The sequence below is a fragment of the Sorex fumeus genome, unplaced genomic scaffold (assembly GCF_029834395.1).
Source record: "Sorex fumeus unplaced genomic scaffold, SorFum_2.1 ptg000002l, whole genome shotgun sequence".
Lineage (NCBI taxonomy): Eukaryota > Metazoa > Chordata > Mammalia > Eulipotyphla > Soricidae > Sorex > Sorex fumeus.
In genome coordinates this window covers 61,023,623-61,048,331 of record NW_026606059.1, presented here as the reverse complement: position 1 = coordinate 61,048,331, position 24,709 = coordinate 61,023,623, and the positions used below count along the sequence as shown (strand labels likewise).

Here is a 24,709-nt window from a genome sequence, read left to right as displayed (position 1 = left end):
GCCCCTAAGAAAGATGGCGCGAGAGGCGTCGGTGAGGGCAGGCTGATTCAACACCCGAACCCGCGGCGGACCGCAGGGACAGTGTGGTAGCGGCACGGCCCGACCATGGAAGAGGGCGGCGGCGCGGGCAGCGGTGGCAGCGACGGCAACACGAGCGGGAGTGGCGGCGTGCAGCAAAGGGAGCTGGAGCGCATGGCTGAGGTCCTGGTCACCGGGGAGCAACTACGGTGAGGCGAGGGGCAGTGCGGGCACTGCCCGCCCGTGTCCGCAGCAGTCCCGCGCGGATGCGGCGGCGCCCCGTGGCTGGTGGCTGGCGGCTGGGCGGTGGGTGCGCGCTGCAGCCCGGCCGGGGCGCCCGCGTGGACTCCGCGCTCCGAGACGCACGCGGGCGCGCCTGGTGCGCGCTCTCCCCGGGCGCGGCTGCACTGCCCAGCGCCCCGCAGAGCGCCGCGCGACCCACACCCCCCGCGAGGTCAGTGCCCGGAGCATCCGGGCCAGGGCAGGTCCCAGGGCAAAGGCGCCAGCCCTGCCGGTGGCCTTCACCGGAGGGTTTCCCTTCTGCTCGCGGGTCTGGCTTGACTCCCCCGAGCCTCGCCGCTTGCATCTGTAGAATGGAGCAAATCCCCTGCGTCTCGCCCTGCCAGGGTTCTCCTGGAGGCTTAATGAGAGATCAGTTCCGAAATACTGTCCCTATCACTTAGATGGCACATCCTCATCCATCAGAATTTGGGTCCGCAAGGGGGCGTGGAGGCACCCTCTGTGGCTGCCTGGCCGCGATGCCAATCGGCTCCTCCGCGCGCACGTTTTCGGCGGCCGAGTCCCGCGGCCCCGGGAGCTGGCCAGAACCAGGATTTTGACAGGTCGCGGGGACTGCATTTGGGACTGTCACTGCCCCCTCCCGCCCCCTTTCCTCCCAGGTCCCCTCTTAACCGTTCCTGTTTCTTCCCGGTTCTCCTTGGATTCTTGTTGGAGAATTGCATGTACGGTCTGACCGGTTCCGCAGCTGCCTTGCGTGTGGGCACCCATCTATTTGCCAAGGAAAGCCCCCCAGGCTCTGTGGCCCTAGAGAACAGGTTCCTCGCCGACCCCTAGCCCGGCTGGACAGAAACGCGTCTCTCTCGCCTTCACGTTCTCGGCCGATTCCAGGCTCAGCTTGGGTTCTAAACGCCGCGTTTTAGGACCCGAAGGGAGAGAGAATCTTACAAGGATCTCTGCAAGTTTGCTCACCAGCGTGAGGAGGAAGTAAATATTGGCAGTTAGAATAGAGTTTAAGGCTGCAAAAGGCTAATTGCACTGTTCTATTCCTTGTTGCTATTTTAATGTGGGGGTCAGAAGGAAAAGGGGGGCGAAGCTTGTTTTCCTTCATCAAGGTGTTTTCTTATGGGAAAAAAAAGGAAAGGTTTTCTAACTGTTCGAAACATGTAACAATTTTTTTGTTGCTCCTTGCTGCATTGACTTTTTCAACGTCCTCCACGGGGCACTTTCGTTTCGTTTGAAAATGCGAAGTTTCCTGGTGCCTTTCTCTTTCTCGGTGCAGCAGCGCTGCTTCGAGATGCTTTGCACACGCGCTTTCTTTGGCAGCCCTGTGCACTGCAGCCAGTTTGAGCGAAGTGCGCAGCATGTGGGTCAGAAAATCCAGAGCTCTTTCTCAAGAGTTAGGCGAACTTGGGAGTTTTGCTTGGCCACGTTGCAGCCAAGAGTCGGCATTAATTTGTTTTGACTGGAAGCCAGAAAACTCCCCGGCGTTCACACTCCCCGGTGAAAGCTCCTGGTGTACAATAGTGCGCACCATTGGCGTTAGCTCCTGTAGCTCCATGACCTTGAACAATTTCATTTCCTTTCTGAGCTGCGTCCTCACCTGTAATGTACCAGTAAAGTACCTGTAAAGTTCTTGGCGGCTCATGAGAATTTGCCCCTCGGCTCTTGTATTCATGAGCATTCAACAAATGGTTCCTGGAATGGGTTAGTGTTGTTGATCCCCAGGTGGCACCACATGTGACTTCCAGGAGTGTGCGTGGCAGGAAGGATTGGGTGGAGGTTTAGAGTACAGGGTGTGAAACCAGGCTGTTCAGGTCTTACTCTTCCCGTCCGTTTTTTATTTCTATGACTCGGGCCAATTCACTTCACTTCTCTGTGCCTCGGTTTCCATTTCTCTAGCAGCCGTTTTGTGACAATTAAATGAGATGCAACGTGGCAGTGTAAGCTATCCCATTTTACTTTGGGAAATGGAAATCATTGCTTTTTTAATCTCTACTGTTTTAGCACTGTGTCTCGTATATAGTGGTTACTCATGCATTTGAATGAGTCGTGTATGTAATTAAATATGCTACCGTAAGTACAAAGTAGTATAAAATTCAGAGAACAGAATTTAAGGCTGTTGGCGTCAGAGAGATAGGGAAATAGGTAAGCCTCTTGCTTTGGATATAGCTGACCTGGGTTCCATCTTCAGCACCACATACAGTGAGCCCACTGGAAGTAGACCTCAGTAGACCAAGCATAGAACCAGGTATAAGCCTTGAGCACAACTAAGTGTGCCCCCAGATACCCCCCCCCCCAAATAGAATTCTATTCTGACCCTTTGCTCAGAGCAGTTAATTGTATTAGGATCTACATCGAACACCACGTGAAGAACATCTTTCTTCCTCAGCCTGACCAAAGGATCTTTTCCCTTATCTCTTCATGCTTTTCTGTTGTTAGGAAAGATTTCATTTCCTTAACCAAAGCATTTCCATATTTTGCGTCTTTATTTATTTTGTAATCGAGGCACCATGATTTTCAAAGCTTTTAGTAACAGAGTTTTGGGCTTTCAATGTTCCAACTCCAAACCTAGCCCCATTGTCAGCATCTCTCCACCCATGACCTGATTCTGACAGTGTGGATGCAGTTACTTCATCTCCAATCCACCAAATGTAGACCAGTTTCTATATATAAGAGTGTATGTGGACACTAATTTATACCCCTGAGATGACTATAATCAAACAAGGATGATAACATTTGTTGGTGGGAATGTGGGCCAAATGGAACCCCTCATGTACTGCTTGGTGATAAGGTGAAAAGGGCTGTCATTTTGTACAATATTTTGGTATTTCATCTAAGACTTAGTGTACATTTCATTGAAAATGCAGCAGTTTAATTATTTGCAATTTTAATTAATTTTAATTTTATATGTATACGCTGGAACTGGAGCGATAGCACAGCGGTAGGGCGTTTGCCTTGCACGCAGCCAACATGACCGACCCGAGTTCGATTCCTCCACCCCTCTCTGAGAGCCCGGCAAGCTACCGAGAGTATCTCACCCACACGGCAGAGCCTGGTAAGCTCCCCGTGATGTATTCGATATGCCAAACACAGTAACAACAAAGTCTCCAATGGAGACCTTACTGAGCCCGCTCAAGCAAATCGATGAACAATGGGAGGATCGTGATACCATGATGTATACACTTAAGAGAAAGAAAAACATATGCTCAGGGCCTGAGAGATAGCCCAATAGACTTACCATGTGCTTTGCTTTTGGAAGGAATGGGTTTAATTTCCAGCACTGCATGGTACTAAGAGCACCACTGGGAAAGCCCAAACCACACCCTCTAATCCCCAAAACTTATGTCCACATAAAGAATTTCATACAGAGCCAGGAATATGACTCAGGGGTAGAACGTTTGTCTTTTTTTTCTTTTTTGGGACACACCCAGTGATACTCAGGGATTACTCCTGACTCTGCACTCAGGAATTACTCCTGGAGGTGCTTGGGGGACACTGTGGGATACCGAGGATCAAACTCAGGTTGGCCACGTGCAAGGCAAACACCCTACCTGCTGTACTATAACTCTGATCCTGAGCATTTGCCTTTCGTGGGTGAAGTCCTGGGTTCAATTATGGTACTGCAAAAAAAATTGCACAAATGTTTATAATAGTTCAAAAGAGAATTAGGACAAATATCCATCAGTGGAAAAGTGGATAAAAATGTGGTATATCTAGGGCCAGAGAGATGGTCTCAAGCAGCCTACCCTGGTTTGATCCCTGGAACCACATTTAGTCCCTTGAGCACTACCAGGAATGATTCCAGAACACTGACTCAGGAGTAAGCCCTGAGCACTGCTGGGTCTGGCCCAATCCTCCTCCCCAAGTATGGTAAATCTATACAGAGGAATATTATATGGTCATTTAAAAAGGAATCAAGTATTGTACCTATAAAGCAAATACAAGAAGCCAGTCATAAAGGACCACATGTTGGAATACTGTGGCTACACAGAATAGGCAAATCTAGCTGCAGAAAGGAGGTGCCAGTGATAGTGGGGAGGGAATATAGAATGTTTGCTAAGAGGTACAGAGTTTCTGTTTAGGATAATATACTGTTGTAGCCTGACTGTGCTGATGGTCTCATAACTTTGTGAATATATTTTTTTACTCATTGTTTTGGTTTTGGTACCATACCTGGCAGTGCTTAGGGGCTACTCCTGGCTCAGTGCTCAAGGTTGCTCCTGATAGAGTTTGGGGGATCATATGGTGCAGGGATGGACCAGAACCTTCTGAACTGCAGAGCATGTGTTCCTGTCCTTAAATCATCTCACTAGACCTGTGGATAGAGTTTTGAAACATGGAATTGTACATGTTATACGAATGAATTATGTGAAGTGTGAATTAAATCTCAAAAGAATCATAAACATGAATTTGATGAAATATTAGAATGATAAAAACAACATATTAAAAATATTTTAATAAAGAGTTTACTTTCCTTTTTGATTGGCCAAAGAATTCAAAGGTCTTTATCACTAATTCAGTAATACATTATTACCGCCCCAGCTGGGACTGGTATTTTACATTGATTTTTTCCTTTATCATTTTTGTTGAGGTAGCAGTATTTTCAATGCTGTTATATGTATTTTATGTATACTTCATTCCAACACCACACACATCACAAGAGTGCATGCTTTTCTCTATCAGAGTTCCAGTGGACCACCCAGTCACCCCTTTCCCCAGATAAACTCAGTTCTGTAGAATAAATCTCCAGCTCTGATGTCTTTGACCACTGTTGTTTCCATACCATCTTTCTTTCTTTTTTAAAAAAGATTTTTTTATTGTATCACTGTGAGATAGACTTTACAAAGCTTTTCATGATTAGGTTTCAGTCATACAGTGTTCCAACACCCATCCGTCCACCAGTGTACATTTCCCAGCACCAGTGTCCCCAGGTTCCCTCCCATCACCCCCCACCCCACACTTAGCCTGCATCTAATCTATGGGAGGTGATTTTCTTCTCTCTTCTTCTTCTTCTTCTTCTTCTTCTTCTTCTTCTTCTTCTTCTTCTTCTTCTTCTTCTTCTTCTTCTTCTTCTTCTTCTTCTTCTTCTTCTTCTTCTTCTTCTTCTTCTTCTTCTTCTTCTTCTTCTTCTTCTTCTTCTTCTCCTCCTCCTCCTCCTCCTCCTCCTCCTTCTCTTCCTCCTCCTCCTCTTCCTCCTCCTCCTCCTCCTCCTCCTCCTCTTCCTCCTCCTCCTCCTCCGCCTCCTCCTCCTCCTCCGCCTCCTCCTCCTCCTGAAAGGTTATCAGGTATGTCCCTTTACCTACTTTTAACACTCCATTCTTGTCCAGAGTGATCATTTCCAGCTATTGTTGTCATACTAGTCCCTTCTCTATCTTACCTATCCTCCGCCCCACACATACTTGTGGTTAATTCCAACCATTGACCAGTCCTCCTAGTCACTGTTTTTCCCTGGCCATGGATATCAGTCTTCAAATATATATATATATCTATATATATATGTATGTATGTATATATATATGTGTGTGATTTTAATACATACCACAAATGAATGCAGTAATTCTATATCTATTCCTCTCCTTCTGACTCATTTTAGTCAGCATGATATTATTCTCCGTGTCCATCCATTTATAGGCAAATTTCATGGCTTCATTTTTTCTAACAGCTGTGTAGTATTCCGTCGTGTGGATGTGTCATAGATTCTTTACCCATTTGTATGTTCTTGGACACTCGGGTTGCTTCCAGATTCTGGCTATTGTGAATAGTGCTGCAGTGAACATAGGCATGCAGATGGTGTTTCTGTTGTGTGTTTTTGGGCCCCCAGGGTATATTCCCAGAAGTATACCATGTTTCTTTATATCCCTCATATGAGAAAGACTTGTGTGTACGTGACACCTACACACATATAGGTGCATAAAGCTAAACTCCTTAAGTTCCACAACATTTTATTTTTATTTTATTTTATTTTTATGTAGTAGTGCTACTATTTATTCAGCCACTGATTAGCTGATTGAATTGGGCATGAACTCCACAAGTTCCACAACATTTTAAATAAATGATAAGCTTATAATCTTTTTTCCCACACACTGTGTATCTTTCTTTTTCTTACCAATGTATAAATTAAACAAAAATTATACATTTTAGATGCATGTAAAATGTATATGCAGATGTATAAATTTAAAGAAATTTATATATTTTAAGTGCATTTAAAATACATTGTAAATGCATTCTATTTCACGTAAAATTTTAAATGAATTTAAAAATTTACTGTGTGAATGTGAATGCATTTAAACATTTACATTAAATAGATGAATCCCACAACTATGCAATTTAGTAAAGAGGAAAATTTAAAAATTTAAAGCATTTAAAAATTTAAATAACTATAGAATTTAGTAAAGAGGAGAATTTAAAAATTTTTAGAGGAAGATCTGAATCAAACTATAAAAGTATAAAGGTGTGTATTATTATCCAAAAAATGGAATATTGACTTTATGTTGGAAAATATTGTGATATAGATTATGCTTAAGTATCTACGCTAATAAGTAAAAACCTATAGATGCAGTAGTATCTGAATAGACAGAACACTCAATGTAAATTAAACATTAATTCATTGTTGAAAAAGCATTCAAAAAACCTTAGTAAGCTAGGATTCAACAGACTTTAAAAAATTTTTTTTTATTTTTTAATTTTTATTAATGAAACACCATGAGGTACAGTTGTAGACTTACAAATTTTTGTGCTTGGGTTTCAGTTATACAATGATCAAGTGCCCATCCCTCCACCAGTGCCCATTTTCCACCACCACGGGTCCCAGTATTCCTCCCACCTCCCCCATCCCCCCATCCCACCCTGCCTCTGTGGCAGGGCATTCCCTTTTGTTCTCTCTCTCCTTTTGGGTGTTATGGTTTGCAAAAGAGGCATTGAGTAGCAATCATGTTTGGTCTGTATTCTACTTTCAGCATGCTTCTCCCATCCTGGAAGGATCCTCCCAACACCCTTTATTTGGTGCTCTTTTTTTTTTTTTTGCTTTTTGGGTCACACCTGGCAGTGCACAGGGGTTACTCCTGGCTCATGCACTCAGGGGAACATATGGGATGCTAGGAATCGAACCCGGGTCGGCCTTGTGCAAAGCAAACGTCCTATCTGCTGTGCTATCACTCTGGCCCCTCAACAGACCTTTCCTAACCTAGTATGGACAATCAGAAGTGCCGTAAGTGAATGGTGTAGTCAGTGTCAGAGTGCTGAGAAATTTGTCTTGTCTTTCAAAGAATCTCATTTAAAGCTTCTTGCAAAACAGGTTTCAAGGTTTTGCATTTCCTAAGCTGTTGCCTGTCCATGAAGCTCTGCATTGTTCATTCAGATCTGAATTACAATCTAGCTGGATAGTGTATTCTTGATGAGGTGTTCATTGAGTGTTTTTACACTATCTCACCATTCTCGTCTGGCTCATAGAGTCTCAATTGATAGATCTGTTATAAATCTCATGTACTTTCCCCAGTAATTTCTGTTCTGATCTTGCTGCTTTCAATATTCTATCTCTGTCTTTGTCTTTTATCATTCTGATTTTAGTAGTATCTTGGAATTTTTCTGTTTGGGATTATTTTTGTTGGGACACTTTGGAGCTCTTGGTGCCTTCATTTCTCAACTCTGGGAGAGTTTTTTTCCTTTTGGTTTTTGGGCTACACTAGGCAATGCTCAGGGCTTACCCTGGCTCTGCAATTAGGGACCACTCAAAGCAGCATAAGGCAAGTTTATTATCTCTGTGGTCTCCAACTTTAGAAAAATTCTTATCTATGATTTATTTCTGCCCACCCCAATGAATAAATTGCCTTTGTTTAGGGCATTTATTGCCGGGGGGCGGGGGTTGAGTCGGGGGCGGTGGGGAGGTGCACAGGCCTGGCAGTGCTCAGGGCTTACGCTTGTCTCTGTACTCAGGGATCACTCCTGGTATGCTTGGAGGATGTAGGGTATCGGGTTAGCCACATGCAAGGCAAGTGCCCTACCCTCTGTACTATAACCCCAGCCCCCCCCCCTTTTTTTAAAAAAAATTATTTTAGGCAACATGATTTACAATACTGATAATGGCAGCGTTTCATGCAAAAAAAAAAGCATAACAAAAATAACTTCTCAACACCTCTACCGGAATGTCTACTTCCCTCCACCATGTCTCATCCCAGTGTCCCCAACCCACCACTTTCCCTCATTGTCCCTACAGTGATATGTTTCCTGTTAAAGATCAGCGCTCAGTCTCTGTTGCCTTTGGGTATTTGTTCTTCTCTATGGTTTCTTTTACTAGTGAATCTTCATCAAACTCACCTCCCTGTTCTTCAGGGCCTCTTATGATCTTTCTATTGTTCCTCTTGGACTCATCCCATTGTTCTTGTGTGTGCAGTTCTTTTCTTTTCAGACTTTTTCCTATCTTCTGTTATTTTTTATTTATTTATTTTTTGCTTTTTGGGTCACACCCAGTGATGTACAGGGGTTATTCCTGGCTCTGCACTCAGGAGTTACTCCTGGCGGTGCTCATGGGACCATATGGGATGCTGGGAATCAAACCCGGGTCAGCCGCGTGCAAGCCAAATGCCCTTCCTGCTGTGCTATCTCTCCAGCCCCAATCTTCTGTTATTTTTTAGAGGTTCTGTACAATCCATCTTGGAGCTCACTGATCTTTCCTCACGGATCAGCTGTTGTTATTCTGTTGCTTAGACTTTCTGTTGAGATTTCTAAATCACCTATCATACTCTTAATTTCTTATGATAATTTTCTCAATTCTGTTTGCTAGTGACAAGGTGTGCTTGTTGTTTCTTAGGGCTCATTTAACATCCTCAACCCCCGTGTCACTAAAGGTGTGCTCTAAGAAGAGTTTACAGAGCTGCTTGGTATTGGTAGAAACTTCAATCATATTATTTCACTCATTTAGCTTGATGGGCTTCTACCCGCTTGCCCTGTTTGCTGTGCTCTGCTGTGTTCTGAGTGAGTCTTTGTTGTTTGTGGGAGTCTCTGAGGGATTCAACTGGGTGTTGTCCTTTTCCTTCTCTGTTGGAAGTGTAAGAGATGTTATGCTTGGGGAAAGTGAGAAGAGAGTCTGGGATATGGAGGTGGGCCTGCAGAGGTCAGGCGGGGAGGCTGTGAGGACCCAGCTGGAACTGAAAGGAATCTGCCTTAGGTTCCAAAAAGGTCCCGTGGTTCCAAAAAGGTCCCAAGGTTCCAAAATGGTCCCAAGGTTCCAAAATGATCCCGAGGATGTCAGCCAGGAAGTTAATCTGCAGCGGGTCTGAGATGTGGACCTGGATCTACATAGATATTTTATAATAATTTTTTTGGTACAAAAAGAGCATAGGGGTGCGAGTGATAGGACAGTAGGAAGGGTTGCTTGACTTGCACGTGGCTGACTGGGTTCAATTCCAGGCACCCCATATGGTTCACTGAACACTGGAAGGAGTGATTGCTAAGGGAAGAGCCAGAGTAAACCCTGAGCATGGCTGGTGTGGCCCTCAAAGAAAACCAAGAAAAATAAACAAACATGCAAACAATAAAAATCAGAGAGAAGCACAAAAATAATCAAGAAAGTTTGAGTAATGGCTTTATTTATTTATTTATTTTTAATTTTTATTAATGAGACATGAGGTACAGTTGTAGACTTACAAATTTTTGTGCTTGGGTTTCAATTATACAATACAATGATCAAATACCCATCCCTCCGCCAGTGGCCACTTCCCACCACCACGGATCCCAGTATCCCTCCCACCCCCCACCCCCCCATCTCACCCTGCCTCTGTGGCAGGGCATTCCCTTTTGTTCTCTCTCTCCTTTTGGGTGTTGTGGTTGGCAAAAGAGGCAGTGGGTGACAATCATGTTTGGTCTATAGTCTACTTTCAGCATGCTTCTCCCACCCTGGGAGGATCCTCCCAACACCTTTATTTGGTGTTCCCTTCTTTATCTGAGCTCCCTTTTCCCCTAGCATGTGTGGCTGGCCTCCAAGCCATGGAGTAGAATTCCTGGTACTAATCTCGTCCATTCTTGGGTGTTGGTCTCCTATTTTGTTACTTTATGTTCCCCAGATGAATGCAATCTTTCTATGTCTATCCCTTTCTTTCTGAGTCATTTCGCTTAACATGATACTTTCCATGTAGTACCACTTGTATGTAAATTTCATGACTTCATCTTTTCTAACAGCTACATAGTACTCCATTGTGTAGATGTACCAAAGTTTCTTTAACCAGTCATCTAGAGGAATGGCTTTAAATGTCAAGATAATTGACCATAGATTATTACAGGTTTCCCTCACTCTATAATAGTAAAATGTTCCCAATTTGATAATTTATATGTGGGGGGGGGGTGGGGGATAGAGGGTCAATGGGGGATGATGCAGGAAATGCTATTATCTTTCATTTATTTGGATAATCTTTTGAGCATTCCCAGTCCCTTTAAAGAAAGTTTTGTGGAGTATATGTATATTGTCCTCATTGTACAAATGAAAAACTGAGGAATAGAGCATTCAAACTTATTATTCATTTGTTAGCAAAAAAGTGGTAGAACTGAGATCCCTTGCTTTTAAGCAGGATTCTACGTTAACTAGAAAGTTAAAGGGTTAAAGGATAAAATAACACAGGGTAGCAGATAGGAATGCAGCTCAATGGGTAAAACACAGGTTTTGTATGTGTGAGGCTCTGAGTTCCATCCCTGGTACCACAAAATAAATAAAATGAGGAAAATGTAGAATAGAATCATGTATATAGATATATCACAATCAAAGAAGGCAACTTGGCAATCCAAGAGGTAGGTAATTTTTTTTTCATTCTGTGATGAAAATCTAGTTCATTCCTGGAAGTCTTTGTATTTTGACAAGATAGGATGGTACCTTTCCTCACCATTCAACAGGGTCTTCCTTGCCATTTGGTTTTAAAAATGTCATTTGAACTGTACTTACTGTGAATCTGCAGTCATTTTAATGTGAGGATAAATTACAGTTCACTCTTTTGCCATATGTGAGGTTGGGAGCCAGGTGGGGAGGAGAATTAAAAATGTAATGAGGAATGCTTAATTAAGAGGGAACACATTTCCAGCATTTCAGTTACGTTCAACCACCTCAACTAAATATGCTAATAACACCAATACTATTCAGTCACTTGAGTTGGCTTCCTAACGGTAGTGAGTTTGAGCTAATTTGTAGGAGACTGCAGTTCTTTCAAACTGTTTGATGTATCTGCCTTTTTCTCAAACAGCCTTTTCAGGGTCTTATGGTCTTCTCCATAACAGCATGCTTAATAAATATTGAGTTGCTTTCTTGAACTTGCTGCACAGATATTAATGAAGTATGTAGATAATATGTGAAAATAATGGGCTAGAGTGATAATACAGTGGGTAGGACATTTGCTTTACTTGCAGCTAGCTGACTGGGGCTCAATTCCCAGCATCCTATATGGTTCCCTGTGTCCCAACAGGAGTAATTCCTGAGTCTAGAGCCAGAAATAGGCCCTGAGCACTGCTGAGTGTGTCCCCCACACAAAAACAAAACCAAATCATGTGAAAATCAGCCCATTCAACTGATGACCTAGCTACAAGAAAGTAAATATGAGAGAGAAAACCTCAAACGTACAGAATAGCAAAAGGAGAACTACTTTCATTAAAATTTGAACCTTAGGAACTTTAAGATTAGCCTGGAGGATGTCATAGTGGGTCACCCCTATTACCTTTAAAATGGATTAACTCTTCTAGACTTTATAATACAGGAGAACAGCAGGAAAGCTTCTTACTCTTCCAAAGTTATGAGGGTAGATCCACACAGAGGAATACACTTTCTGCTTCTAAACAGGAGAGACCAAACCTGGAGTCAGGAAACGATAAAGTCAGGAGCGAAGGGGGCTTTTAGAAAATGGAGAGTATAATGTTGAATTGCTTTTTGGGGGAGGAGTGAGGGTATATCCAATGGGCTCAGAGACTACTCCCTGCTCGGTGCTGGGGGTAGTGGTGATCCCTCATCCCTAGTGATGCCATGTGGTTGTGCCGAGGGGGACCATGCAGTGCTGGAGACCAGGGCTCAAATCAGGGTAACCCACTCCAGCCTTATGTCCTCTTCCCAGTCCTTGAATTGCCTTTGAATAATAGTATTTTGTTGTTGTTCTTTTGTTTTTATTTTGGTTTTTGGTCACACCTAGTGGTGCTGAGGGGCTACTCCTGGTTCTGTATTTGAGGTCACTCCTGGCAGTGCTCAGGGGACTGTGTGGTACTGAGGAAGCACACCTGGACTTCTTAAATGTGCTAAACCCTTTCAGCTAGGGCTCTAACTGAGGTCTTGGCTGTTGGCAGTGCCGGGAACCCAACTCCAGTCTTTTTTTTTTTAAGGTTATAAAATTGATTTATTTATGTAAAAGCAATTCAAGATTACCTAGTTAAAATTGTGTAAACAAAAAAGACAGCAGCGGTCTATCTCTCCCACAGCTGGCGTTCGTAGTCTCACGCTGGTCTCCCCACCGCGGGGAGGTTGATGGTGATGGGAAGGCGGAAGGCGAAGGAAGGAAACGAGGGCCAGGCTGGTTGTTGTCAGTTGCAGTTCATTCCACTTTCCCTCCATTCTCCTCTGATTCTCCTCCTGCTTCTTACTCCCCCATGCTACTTCATGCTCCTCCTCGATCTCCCTTCATTCCCCTTCTTTTTGTTCTGTTGGTCTTAGTTGCAGTTTATTCCAATCCTCTTTCCATTCATTCCTGTCTCTCATCTCTGCCTCCCTCAGCCCACTCTTTTTTTAAAAAAATTTTTATTAGTGAAACACCATGAGGTACAGTTGTAGACTTACAAATTTTTGTGCTTGGGTTTCAATTATACAATGATCAAATACCCATCCCTCCACCAGTGCCCATTTCCCACCACCACGGATCCCAGTATCCCTCCCACCCCGCCATCCCTTCATCTCATCCTGCCTCTGTGGCAGGGCATTCCCTTTTGTTCTCTCTCTCCTTTTGGGTGTTGTGGTTTGCAAAAGAGGAAATGAGTGGCAATCATGTTTGGTCTATAGTCTACTGTCAGCATGCTTCTCCCATCTTGAGCGGATCCTCCTAACACCCTTCATTTGATGCTCCCTTCTCTATCTGAGCTCCCTTTTCCCCTTGTATGTGTGGCTGGCCTCCAAGCCATGGAGTAAAATTCCTGGTACTAATCTTGGCCACTCGTGGGCATTAGTCTCCTATTTTGTTACTTTATGTTCCCCAGATGAATGCAATCTTTCTATGTCTATCCCTCTCTTTCTGACTTATTTTGCTTAGCATGATACTTTCCATGTAGTACCACTCGTATGTAAATTTCATGACTTCATCTTTTCTAACAGCTACATAGTACTCCATTGTGTAGATGTACCAAAGTTTCTTTAACCAGTCATCTGTTCTCGGGCACTCAGGTTTTTTCCAGATTCTGGCTATTGTAAAGAGTGCCCTCAGCCCACTCTTACAGTCTTATTATATCCCCCAGGATGAGGGGTTGGGGTAACAATTACACATAGGTGTGGTCACAATCAATAGGAACAGAGTTCTTTCCCTGGGAGGTGGGTGGGGGGGCGCTTCTAGGACAGATTCTCATTAGCAGGCTGACCCACCCTAGAGCGGAATCCCCTGGATGTGTTTCTCCTCTCCTTGTCCAACAAACATATGAGCATACATAATATAAATCTTTTTGTATGGATACAGTAAGAAATATCTTAAGCTTATAGAATTGTACTCCTAGGGCAATCTCTATCTCAGGCTACAGTGCTCAGGCCAGATAGTCTTTCCTATCCCTAGCAGGGTCCTAGTCTCATCATTACTTTTGGATCATGACAGCATTTGTCTATGATCAAACTCTTAACTTATAGTTAATAATCTTGGCACTTTGGCCTGGCCCATTTCGATGCCAGGATAACTCACAGCTTGCCCTGGATCCATTCAGTCACTCGTCAGGACCCTGCTTTTGGGGTGTTAGGAACTAAGGGCAACTGAGGATTAAGTCGAGAAAGCAGATGCGCTGGAGTGAATAATATTCAAAGCCAATTAAATCCTAAGTTACAAAGCATAATATTAACTGTCTTCCTGTATCTATACAAAAAGGACATTGCATTAAATTCAAAAGACATAAGGAGAGGAGAAAGGCAATATTAACTTACATTTCAGTGTCCTAGAAAGATCTGACCTTTCAAATTAACAGATTCTGATTAGGGGAAAAGCTGATTCTCCTGTTATTTCTGATGTTTATTTAGATGGAAACTCCTTTCCTCTTCATTGGTGCTAACTTCGAAACCGATGGGTTTTAGCGATTAGAAAAAGACAAAGGATCAGTCTTCCTACATAGCAAGTCATCACATTTTGTGTTCCTCCCATTAGCCACCGAGGAAAGAGGTCAGTTCCAGACCTGAGATCCTGTTCCTGTATTTAATGTTCTCAACCCACCTTGGGAACCTACTTAATGACTGTTGATATGAATTATTCGATTCTTGCAGGACAACAGTGGTGAGGGGGAGGAGGGTGGTGGGCAGAGAGCTCTGGAGGCAACTGCAGGCTTGCAAGCAGCTGTTCCTCAGCAGTGCAACAAACAGGAGCTGGGGACTCCAATTTCATGGCTTGGATGGTTGGATCTTGGAAGAGTGCAGATAGAATGCACTGACTTACTCAGGGCTACACTCTCACTTTTTTTATAGCTTTTAAAGTATCTTTAAGATTGCATGGAGATATGACAAGAGAAGAGATGGCAAGAGGAGAGATGGCAAGAGAAGGCATAACCATGAGCATAGGATCACTTAGGCCTTTGTATCCGATTTTCAGGTAACAGCTGTTGCTAGGCAAAAAAAAAGGGACAATTGCCCAGGCTGCTAGCCTGGGAAAGCCCATGACAGCTGCAGAAGAGGAAGAACTTAGCAGACAGTGTCCTTAGAGACTCACGCGTTCCACTCCTGACCCTCTGTTGCTCGCTTGTGATTGTGTTATTGTTGATGTTAGTGGGTTTTGCTTATTTGTGTTACTCCTGATGACACTGTCTCCCTGCAGTGTCTGAGCCTACAATCCTTCTACTCTGCAGGCTTCCGATACTGGTGTTTAGCCAGAAGTAAAAGTTCTTTCATTGAGACAAGCATCCCCACCTGGGTCAGGTCTCGGTTCTGCCAAGGCTTCCCTGTGGCTGTTGAATCCAATACAGCCCCGGGAAACTGCACCATGCTCAGGCTTCCTGGCAGATTGGGCAGAATTCAGAAGAATCAATCCTAGCACAGGATGCTAAAAAGTTACTCTGATTTTGACTTAAGGTACTAGAAACAAGCGACCCTCTGGAGAATATCCTCTCCCTAGGAGCGAACATCACTTTTCAGGCTGAGGTCGTTTATTGACAGGTTAACTGAGAGCAGCTTCTAACGCAACACAAAGATTATCCTTGACAATTTGAATTATGGTTTTTTAATTTAGGTTGTATTTAGCAATTTAAGTATCCTTGGCTGTAACTGTCCTGTTGTGGATTGTGGATTGTCCTCTTGGTATTTTATTTTATTTGGGTGGTGGGTAAAAAGGGGCTGATGGTGCTTGGAAGATAGGCTGTTCAGGGGATTGAATGAGGTCATGTCCCTCCTTGGTATTTTAAAAAGTTTTTTTTTTTTTGGTCTTTTTGTTTTTGGTGAGGGGTCACACCCAGCAATGCTCAGGGTTTACTCCTGGCTCTGCACTCAAGAGTTACTCCTGGCCGGGCTTGGTGGAACCATATGGGATGCCAAGGATTGAACCCGGGTCGGCTGCATGCAAGTCAAACACCCTACCCACTATACTATCATTCTGGCCCGGTATTTTAAAAACAGTCTTTAAAGAAGCTACTAATTTTTCTTCATAACAAATTTCTCAATTATAAGTGTTTTTGTTTTAAGTCATGTTTACCTTAAGGTTAGGTTCCTTTGGCATTTGTATTCTGCGTGAAGTGGGATGATTTTTCAGTGACTTGTGAAATTTAGTACTACCCCCACTTTTTTTTTTGACAGGAAAAGCAAGGAAGAAACTAGTAATGCAGAGGTATTTAATTTTGTACTGGTCTCAGCATAATTAATATATAAAAGTTCAAATGCACAAAGCAAAGATATTAAGAAAGGATCACTTTTCTACACTAAAGAAGGATTTAACATATTTCCACTGGGGATCCTGGATTAGATTGCTACTTAAAATGCAATTTTCTATATTCAGATAAGTTGCTTTATCTTGGAAAAGCATGAGTGACTTGGAGTGTGGAGATATTATTTTGTTTCCTGGCATAAACTTGAGCCCTGTTTTCATTAATTTTTGTTGTGAGTGTTTGGGGACCACACCCAGTGGTGCTTAGGGGCTCCAATATGCTGTGAGTGTTTGGGGACCACACCCAGTGGTGCTTAGGGGCTCCAATATGCCTAGCTCCATCCTTGAGTTGCTACTAGCAGTACTTCAGGGACCAGGCAGTGATCAAACCTGGGCTTCTCATACACTAAGGGTGTGCTCCAGCCCATTGAGCTGTCTTTCCCGTCTTTTGTTGATTTTGTTTTAAAAAGTTATTTAAACAAATAAATAAAAGTTCAAAATTTTCTTTAATGTATTGCCTTAATGTTTCTATAGATGAAGTGACTTCCATAGTATGGATTCACTGCAGAAAGCAAGGGTTTATTCTTTGTGGTTTTGTATGACTGTATTTTACACCGAGGTGTAATGAACCCCTTACGCATCTTTATTTAAGATATCACAAGATTGTTAGACCCACACCTTACTAAAGCTCCAACTTATCTACTATTTTCCTCTTAAGGAAGGACAACAACAACAAAAATACTTTGAAGATAAGGTGTTATGCTAGTGATCTAATGCATAGCCATGGTTCATTGCCCCTCATATTTGTTAGAATTTGTTTTATTAATGACTGGTTTGTAGAATCTGATAGTCAAACACAGCAGTGGGCGTAGACGATCAGAAGATAAATAGATCTTAACTGTCATGATAAAGATCAATTAAGTGTCCTGCTGCCGGAACTTGCAAGAGCCTGAAATTACCACCAAGGTCTTAAGGGCATCCAAATATAAAGTACAAGAATGAACTAGAGATGTTTCTTTTATGATATTTTGGGCCACACTTAGCAATACAGGCTTACTACTGGCTTTGTGCTCAGGGATCACTCCTGGAGGCGCTCAGTGGACCATATGTGGTACCAGGGATCAAACTACAGTTGACTGCATACAAGGCAAGTACCTTCAAATCCCGAACTAGCTCTCTGGGCACTGAACTGGAACTTAATTTTCTCCAACTTTTTATTATGAACATTTTCAAATATATAGAAAGTTTAGTTTATAGTAAATACCTTACATCATATAATGTCATTCTATTTTTCCTATCTAGCCATCAATTAATTATTTTTCAGACATTTTGTAGTAAGCTGAAGAAATTAATAGACTTCCCCTAAAGCCTTCAACATGCAGCTGACTACCAAGTGTTCTCTATTTTTTAAAGAGAGACTTAATTCCACACTTGATGGATATTGGTAAAGACATCTCTGGAAGCAAACTCCCAGACCCCCTCTCCAACCTCCTGCGAGTTGATAGTTTTGAATGCTTGGGCTATAAGGAAAGAAAATCAGGACCAGTAATGTGGCTCAGTAGCGAGCACATGCCTTATATGTATGAGTCCCTGGGTTCAATTCCCGGCACTGCAACAATAACAAAGAATAACAAAAAGGAAATCAGCTTAACTCTTTTATTGGGTCAGAAAGCTAGTATAGTAGAAGTCCAGTTGCTTGCCTTGCATCCCTCTGACCCCGATTTAAGTACCCAGCACTGCATGGTCCCTTGAGTGCCACCAGGGGACACTCCTATCACAGAGCCAGGAATAGCCCCTTTGCACTGCTGGGTATGTTCACCCTCCACCCTCAGGTGCCAAATTTATGGATTTCCTCCTTATTTCCCTTTGCCCCTCCCCCCCAAAATAACTAGAAGTCCAGGAAATGTTTTGCCATAAGCATTGATTAATGAATTATGGAGCAGTTGCTTCCTTCTGAGAGAGCCGTTTCTCTGCTTGATTTTATCGTCCAGCCAGTTGTAGGTAGGAACTTCAGTTCTCACATGCCCATAACTGTGTGGATGTGTGAGGGGATGGGTAGTAGGTAGAGAAGAGAGGAAATGTTTCTTCTTAGGATTCTAACACAATTCCTGAAGTTCACCCTAATTTGACTGCTGAAGTCACATGCCTGCTCACCAACCCGTGAGACAAGATTAGAAGAGTGGATGACACAGACTATCCAGAGATCTCCCCCAAACACACACACACGCACGCAGAGGAGTGGATGACACAGACTCTCCAGAGATCTCCCCCCAACATACACACACACACACACATGCATACACTCTGGTTAAAACATAATTCACACAAAGTCATCTCTAACCACTTCCAGAAGTTCTTGACCTGCTTGTAGAATTTTCTTTTACATTGCTGAAGGGAAAATATTCAGTAATGCAGTTTGTTTGGAAAAATAAAATAGTATAGGTAGATTACACATGTTTTATTTATTTCAAACATTAAACTTTGATTCAGAAAGTCCAAGCTAGGAGACTTGAGCACTCAGTGATTGCAGATAACTCTTCTAGCTCTCTTCGTGTTTGCTTTGGCAGCACTGTGGATTGAACTCAGGTCTCCAGCCAGCGCACTCACTGCTCTACACTTTATTTTGCCAGAATGTCTTTAAATTACCCTATTGTAGTAGGTGCTATTCTTTCTTTGCATCTTACATTTACTGAATGCCAACTACTATGAAAGATATAAATAAAGAAATAGGAAATAAATAAATAAATAAATAAATGCATGGGGCCTGAGCGATAGTACAGTGGGGAAGGAACTTGCCTTGTCCATGGCTGACTGGCATGACTGACAACCCCGGCATCCCATATGGTTCCCTGAGCACTGCTAGGAGTGATTCCTGAGTGCATAGCCAGTAGTAAGCTCTGAGTGTTACCAGGAGTGGCCCCCAAACAAACAAGCAAACAGAAAAAAAAAATAAAAGAAAATCTTGGGATTCTTTTATTTGGTTTTGGTTTGGGAGAAACTCGGTGTTACAGAGGATCAAAGTCTGGTCTACTGCGTGCAAAGCATGGACTCTCCCCAGCTCTGGGAGAAGCTCTTAGTTCTCTCAGATATCCTGTCTTCTTTTTTTTTTCCTTTTTGGGTCACACCTGGTAATGCACAGTGGTTACTCCTGGCTCTGCACTCAGGAATTACCCCTGGCAGTGCTCAGGGGACCATATGGGATACTGGGAATAGAGCCCGGGTTGGCCGCGTGCAAGGCAAATGCCCTACCCGCTGTGCTATTGCTCCAGCCCCTCAGATATCCTGTCTTATTGTAAGAAGAGTATATACCTAGACTGAATAGTCTGAAATCATATTACACTAATGGCAGGCATAATAAAGGCCAGGGATGTAGCATAGTAATAAAGTCTATGCCTGGGTTTGATCCCTTGGCAGTGCAAAACAAACAACGAAAAACCCTAACGTGGGAAATAAGCCCGGCATTATACTTAGCGGTAAGAAAAAAGGGAACCGAAGAAAAATGTTCATGCATTTTTTAACAACTGTTTTCTTAAAGTGACCATGGAATATATTTTAAAATAGTAGGTTTCATTGGACAGAGAGAACAACATCTCCATCTAGGAGAGAGAGAAATGCCTCCCCTGGATAGAATAACCAAGAGACACTGTCTGGATATATAGTTTGTTCCTTCTGAAATAATAATGCATCCATGGAATCAGGATATTTCCTGGAGTATCAGACCTAATGAATCATCCCCAGTTCAATGATGGCAACATTTCAAAGTAAATACTTTTAAAGCTGGGAAGTTACAGTGAAGAAAGTATCCAGAGAAAAGTCCCAAGAAAGAGAGAGCATGGAATGGTTTGAGTGTATTGGCATTCATCTTGTACCACACTGCTTTCATCGTTCATCTTCAGCATAAACCTCCCCACCATGGCAATTACTTCTTTATCACCCCTGTACCCCTTCCCTCTACCCCTACATTGTCCATTGCCAATTCGGAAGATGTGCCTCCGGTGTTCAGGATTTGCTTAGTTATTGGAGTAATACAGAGCATTCAGTGTATGCTAACATGGTAAGAGATCGCAAAGAATAAGTTTTGTATCACTTGGGTTTTGATGTGTTTCTAAGAAACACCTCCACCCCAAAATAGAATCCCAGCTGCAGAGCTATCTAAAAGTGCTCTCTTTGTTTAAACAAACCTGTTTTTGAAATGATTAAGCTGCAGACTTTCTGGGAAAGTTGTAGGAAGCTCTTTCCTTACATAACTCAACGAAGAAAGGTCTTGAAGGTCACATGTTTCAGTACATTTTGTCCATTTCTTCTCTCCCTTCTCCATACACGAAAAAGGGGAGCTACCTTTGATTATCAAGGTGACAGGTTTTTTTTCTTCTATGGGAAGACAATCCTCTCTCTCAGTTTGCCATTACACTGGCATTACTTTGGCATTGGTTTCGTACCACATCTTAGCATAAAAGATAACTGATGGCAATCAGAACAAATATAAAAGCAGTTAGTGCACGGATATCAGTGCACGAAGTTAGCCTTTTGTTCTTCGAAATGGGTGGCACTTGTATAGATGCTGCAAATCTTTTTGTACTCAAGTACTGCCAAGGAACTGTGATAGAAAAAGCATGATTTTTCTTGTACATGTGTTGACTACAAAAGTGAGAAGCTCCAGTTAAACCCATTGAGAAGCAGCCATGAAATCTAAGAAGCTGGGATGGGAGCCAACACACTTGTCTACACGCTTGCCACTTGCTGACTTCGCACTGCCGAGGGCTTTAAGCCAAGAAGAGCAAAGTCTGATTACTCAGGACTCTATTTTAATTTACAATTACATCTTGCAAGTGAAGGTGCAGTGATTTGAGCCAGGAATTCCTCAGAAAACATGACTTCAATGCACTGGGGTTTGTTGAGTCATTTGTTTGTAGGGGACAATTCAGTTTGATTAATTACATGCTTAATTAGCCAGAGGGAATTTCTTCAATTGTCTTCCTGTTAGTTCCACGTTGAGTGGTTGGGTGGTTGTTTTGCTGCTAGATCATTTCATTTCCAAAAGGGGAACACAGTCTCCCTGTAAGAAGGGGGAGGAAGTGGATTTGGTTATTTGTCAGCATTTCTAGGAGAATGTTTATTCAGGGAAGAATTTGAAAATTTGTGACAGTTTTGGGGTCATCTGGCTCTTTCCAGTTCATTCCTGTTACACCTTTTTCATGTGTCTTCTGAGATTTTTCTGGCTGGAGTCAGACCTCCTGAAGGTACTTGAGAGAATCTTCCCTTCAGTCATGAGATAGAGAAGCATCATCTTGGACTTGTCATTCTCCTGCCTTACCAGCCCTCTGCTGTCCTCCATCTTCTGCCAGAAAAACACTGAACAGTGACCAGGGTGCAATCTCTGGTGAGTTTTAAACGTGGGTGGAGAGAGTAAGGCCACGGTCAGCACAACAGGCCTGCTCACCAATTCAAATTCAATATATTTGGACAGTTGTCACAGCCTTTAATAGTGGCTTATGTTAAAGGAAACCCTGTTCTGAAATTCTACCCAGTAGACTTTGAAAGAACATCACTCTGAAATAAAATGTGAGTTGGTTTTGCTTTGTAGTTAAAAAAAAAATAGAAAAAAAGAAGAAATCAATCCTGGGCCAGAGAGAGAGAGAGAGAGAGAGAGAGAGAGAGAGAGAGAGTGTTAGACAGGGACACATGCTTTGCATGGAGGAGGCCTAGGATGAATCCTGACCAAATGCTCCCTCCTGAGCACCCCACAAAACATAACCTTCTCCCTCAGTGCTGGGGATCAGACCCAGGGCCTCACAGAAGTGAGGCAAGTGCTCTCCTGCTGGACTATCACCCTAACCTCCCAATGTCATTTTTGTAGAGCTGAATAGCATATATTTAATTAATTTGGTAATCTAGATGCCTGGGGACAGGTGAAGAAGAAGAAGAAGACGACGATGATGATGATGATGATTTTTAGTGAAGCAAGATAATTTTTTTGCTGTTTTTGTTTTCTTTTGTTTTTGGGGGGACACACCCAGTGAAGTTCAGGGCTTACTCTTGGTTCTGTGTTCAGGGATCACTCCTGGTGGACTCACAGGACAAGAGGACAATATTCAGTGCTGGAGATTGATTCGGGGCCATCCACATGGCAAGGCCAGCACCCTACCCACCATTCCTAGTGTTATCTTTTGGGCCCCGCAAGATAGTATTTATTGAACAAAGTTTACTTAGATGTGAGTGGAGGAGAAGGAAAAGGAATTCATGTCCAAGAGAGAACACGAGCTGGGAGAAAGCAAAGCAAAGAGACAGAGAAGGTACGTGTTCAAGGGAGAACACAGGCTGGAAAGAGCAAGCGGGAGATGGAAGATTATTCCATAGAACAAAGAAAACATTTGTTTAAAATTATAGGTTGCTCATCTACTCAGAGGTGCATTATTCAAAGGTTAAAGGCTGAGACATTTTTTTGGTCCTTTAAAGCTGGATATTTTTGACTGCAGACCTTTTACGGCATGCAGTCACGAGAACCGTGCCTTATTCAGGTCTGAGGGAATGTGAGCACAGTGACTGAGAGTGCCTGTCTCACAGACGGATGGTCATGAGTTCAAATTCCTGGTGGTCTGCAGGCCCCTCCAAGGAATCTCTGCTCTCTGATTCACTGCAATTTCTGGCCAAACTGCAGCCGTCTCTGTGGACACTGCTGAAAGGTGTGACCACTAAAAAGATGTGTGTGCGCTGTGGCCAAGGATGTGCACCTCTGGCAAGCTCGTGTGTGTGTGTGTGTGTGTGTGTGTGTGTACAGTGGCGGAATGTGTGCCTCACCAGGGTCCGCAGCCCCTAAGCACTGTGACTGTAGGGGCGCAGAAAACCACAGGGAACACCAAGGCCCCACATGCAAGCACTGTGGCCTCTTGGGTCATCCTGGCAAGCAGCACCGCTAAAATATAAAATCTTCACGCACCACAGTCAAGCACTCATACATGAGCATGGTAAGTCCATGTGTGTATGTTTTGTGCCTCTACACATAAGTATGTGTGTATGCATGCATATGTGTCACCCCCAGTCATTGCAGTGACATCAACCACAATGAAGGAGAGAGAGGGGGCCGAGAAAAACTATTCTTATTTTTACTTATTTCTTTTTTTGATTTTTGGGTCACACCCGGCGAGTCTCAGGGGTTCTTCCTGGCTCTGCAATCAGGAATCACTCCTGGTGGTGCTCGGGGAACCATATGGGATGCTGATGCCGGGGATTAAACCCAGGTCGGTCTCATGCAAGGCAAATGCTCTACCCATTGTACTGTCTCTCCAGCCTCTATTCTTATGTTTAAACTGTCTCTGATATCCATGACCCGAAATACCTCCCGTGGCAGGAGGGCTGTTCCAGGGAAGTGTGTGTCCCGTAGCGCAGATATTTTCTTCTCCAAGAGCCGCTGTGCAACTTGCTGATTCTCCTGGCGGGAGTTCAAAGGGGTTCAGGCTTGTGCCCTTTTTCCCCTTCAGGCTTTCAGGAATGGGAGGCGTCAGCAGTCTTGTGTCTGAAGGGAAGCCCAGCTAGCTGTTAAACTTGTTATGCTCAGAGACCAGCCACCTCAGTGTGGTTAGAGGGGTGATGGTGAATGGAATGCTTTAGGGTATTAAAGGACACCTTTCTGGGGACCCATCATTGCAAAGGGTCAACCAAAAGAAACATATATGATATCCACAGCTTGCATAAGTCTGCCAAGAGCTGGGCCTGGTGAGCCCCAAGGCGCATGGCAGTCGGTGGGTTTCTCATGCCCAGGAGGGTCTCTGGCACCCTGCCTGCCTGACTTTATCATGAGAGACCAGGGGCTATGCTCTCTGGCATGGAAGTTGGAGGCGGGGGAGGGGGGGTGGGAGAGCCGGGAGAGTGTGTCGGGAAACTCCAGGGTCCCTGGGGCCTGGGTTGAAGCCACAAACTGCTGGGAGAATAAGACCAGCATTCCCGGAGAAAGGGGATTTGTGTGCTGTGCTTCCTGCCAGGTCAAGCCAAGCCTAGTGTCACATGGGCCTGTGAGATCCCATGCACATATGGGTGACACCCCAGCTGGCTAGGCTGTGCTCTCTGGAAGGGGTGGCATGCTGCTGGCTTCATTCTTCTGTCCAGAGCTGCCCTTCCCCAGGCCTGGAGGATACATTTTATAACTCCCTCACCCCTCCCTTCCTTCCTCCCTCCCTCCCTCCCCTCTCCCTTCCCTCCCTCCCTCCCTGCTTCCCTCCCACCCTCCTTTTCTCTTCCTTCCTTCCTTCCTTCCTTCCTTCCTTCCTTCCTTCCTTCCTTCCTTCCTTCTTCTTCTTTTCCTTCCTTATTTCCTCCTTTCTAAGACCTGGTGGTACTTAGGGATTGCTCCTGGCTCTGTACACAGGAATTATTCCTGTTGATTCTTTGGGGGGCCATATAGGATGCCAAGG

At 43.7% G+C, this 24,709-nt stretch overlaps 1 protein-coding gene across 1 annotated transcript in view; it reads left to right on the top strand.

The window, feature by feature from the left end:
• The window catches only part of DEPTOR (DEP domain containing MTOR interacting protein), a 190,956-nt gene continuing 166,247 nt past the window's right edge, over positions 1 to 24,709 (top strand). Inside the window, exon 1 of the mRNA XM_056111533.1 lies at positions 1 to 227. Coding sequence (XP_055967508.1) covers positions 106 to 227 — 122 coding nt within the window. The 5' untranslated portion in view covers positions 1 to 105. The remainder of the gene's footprint in view (positions 228 to 24,709) is intronic.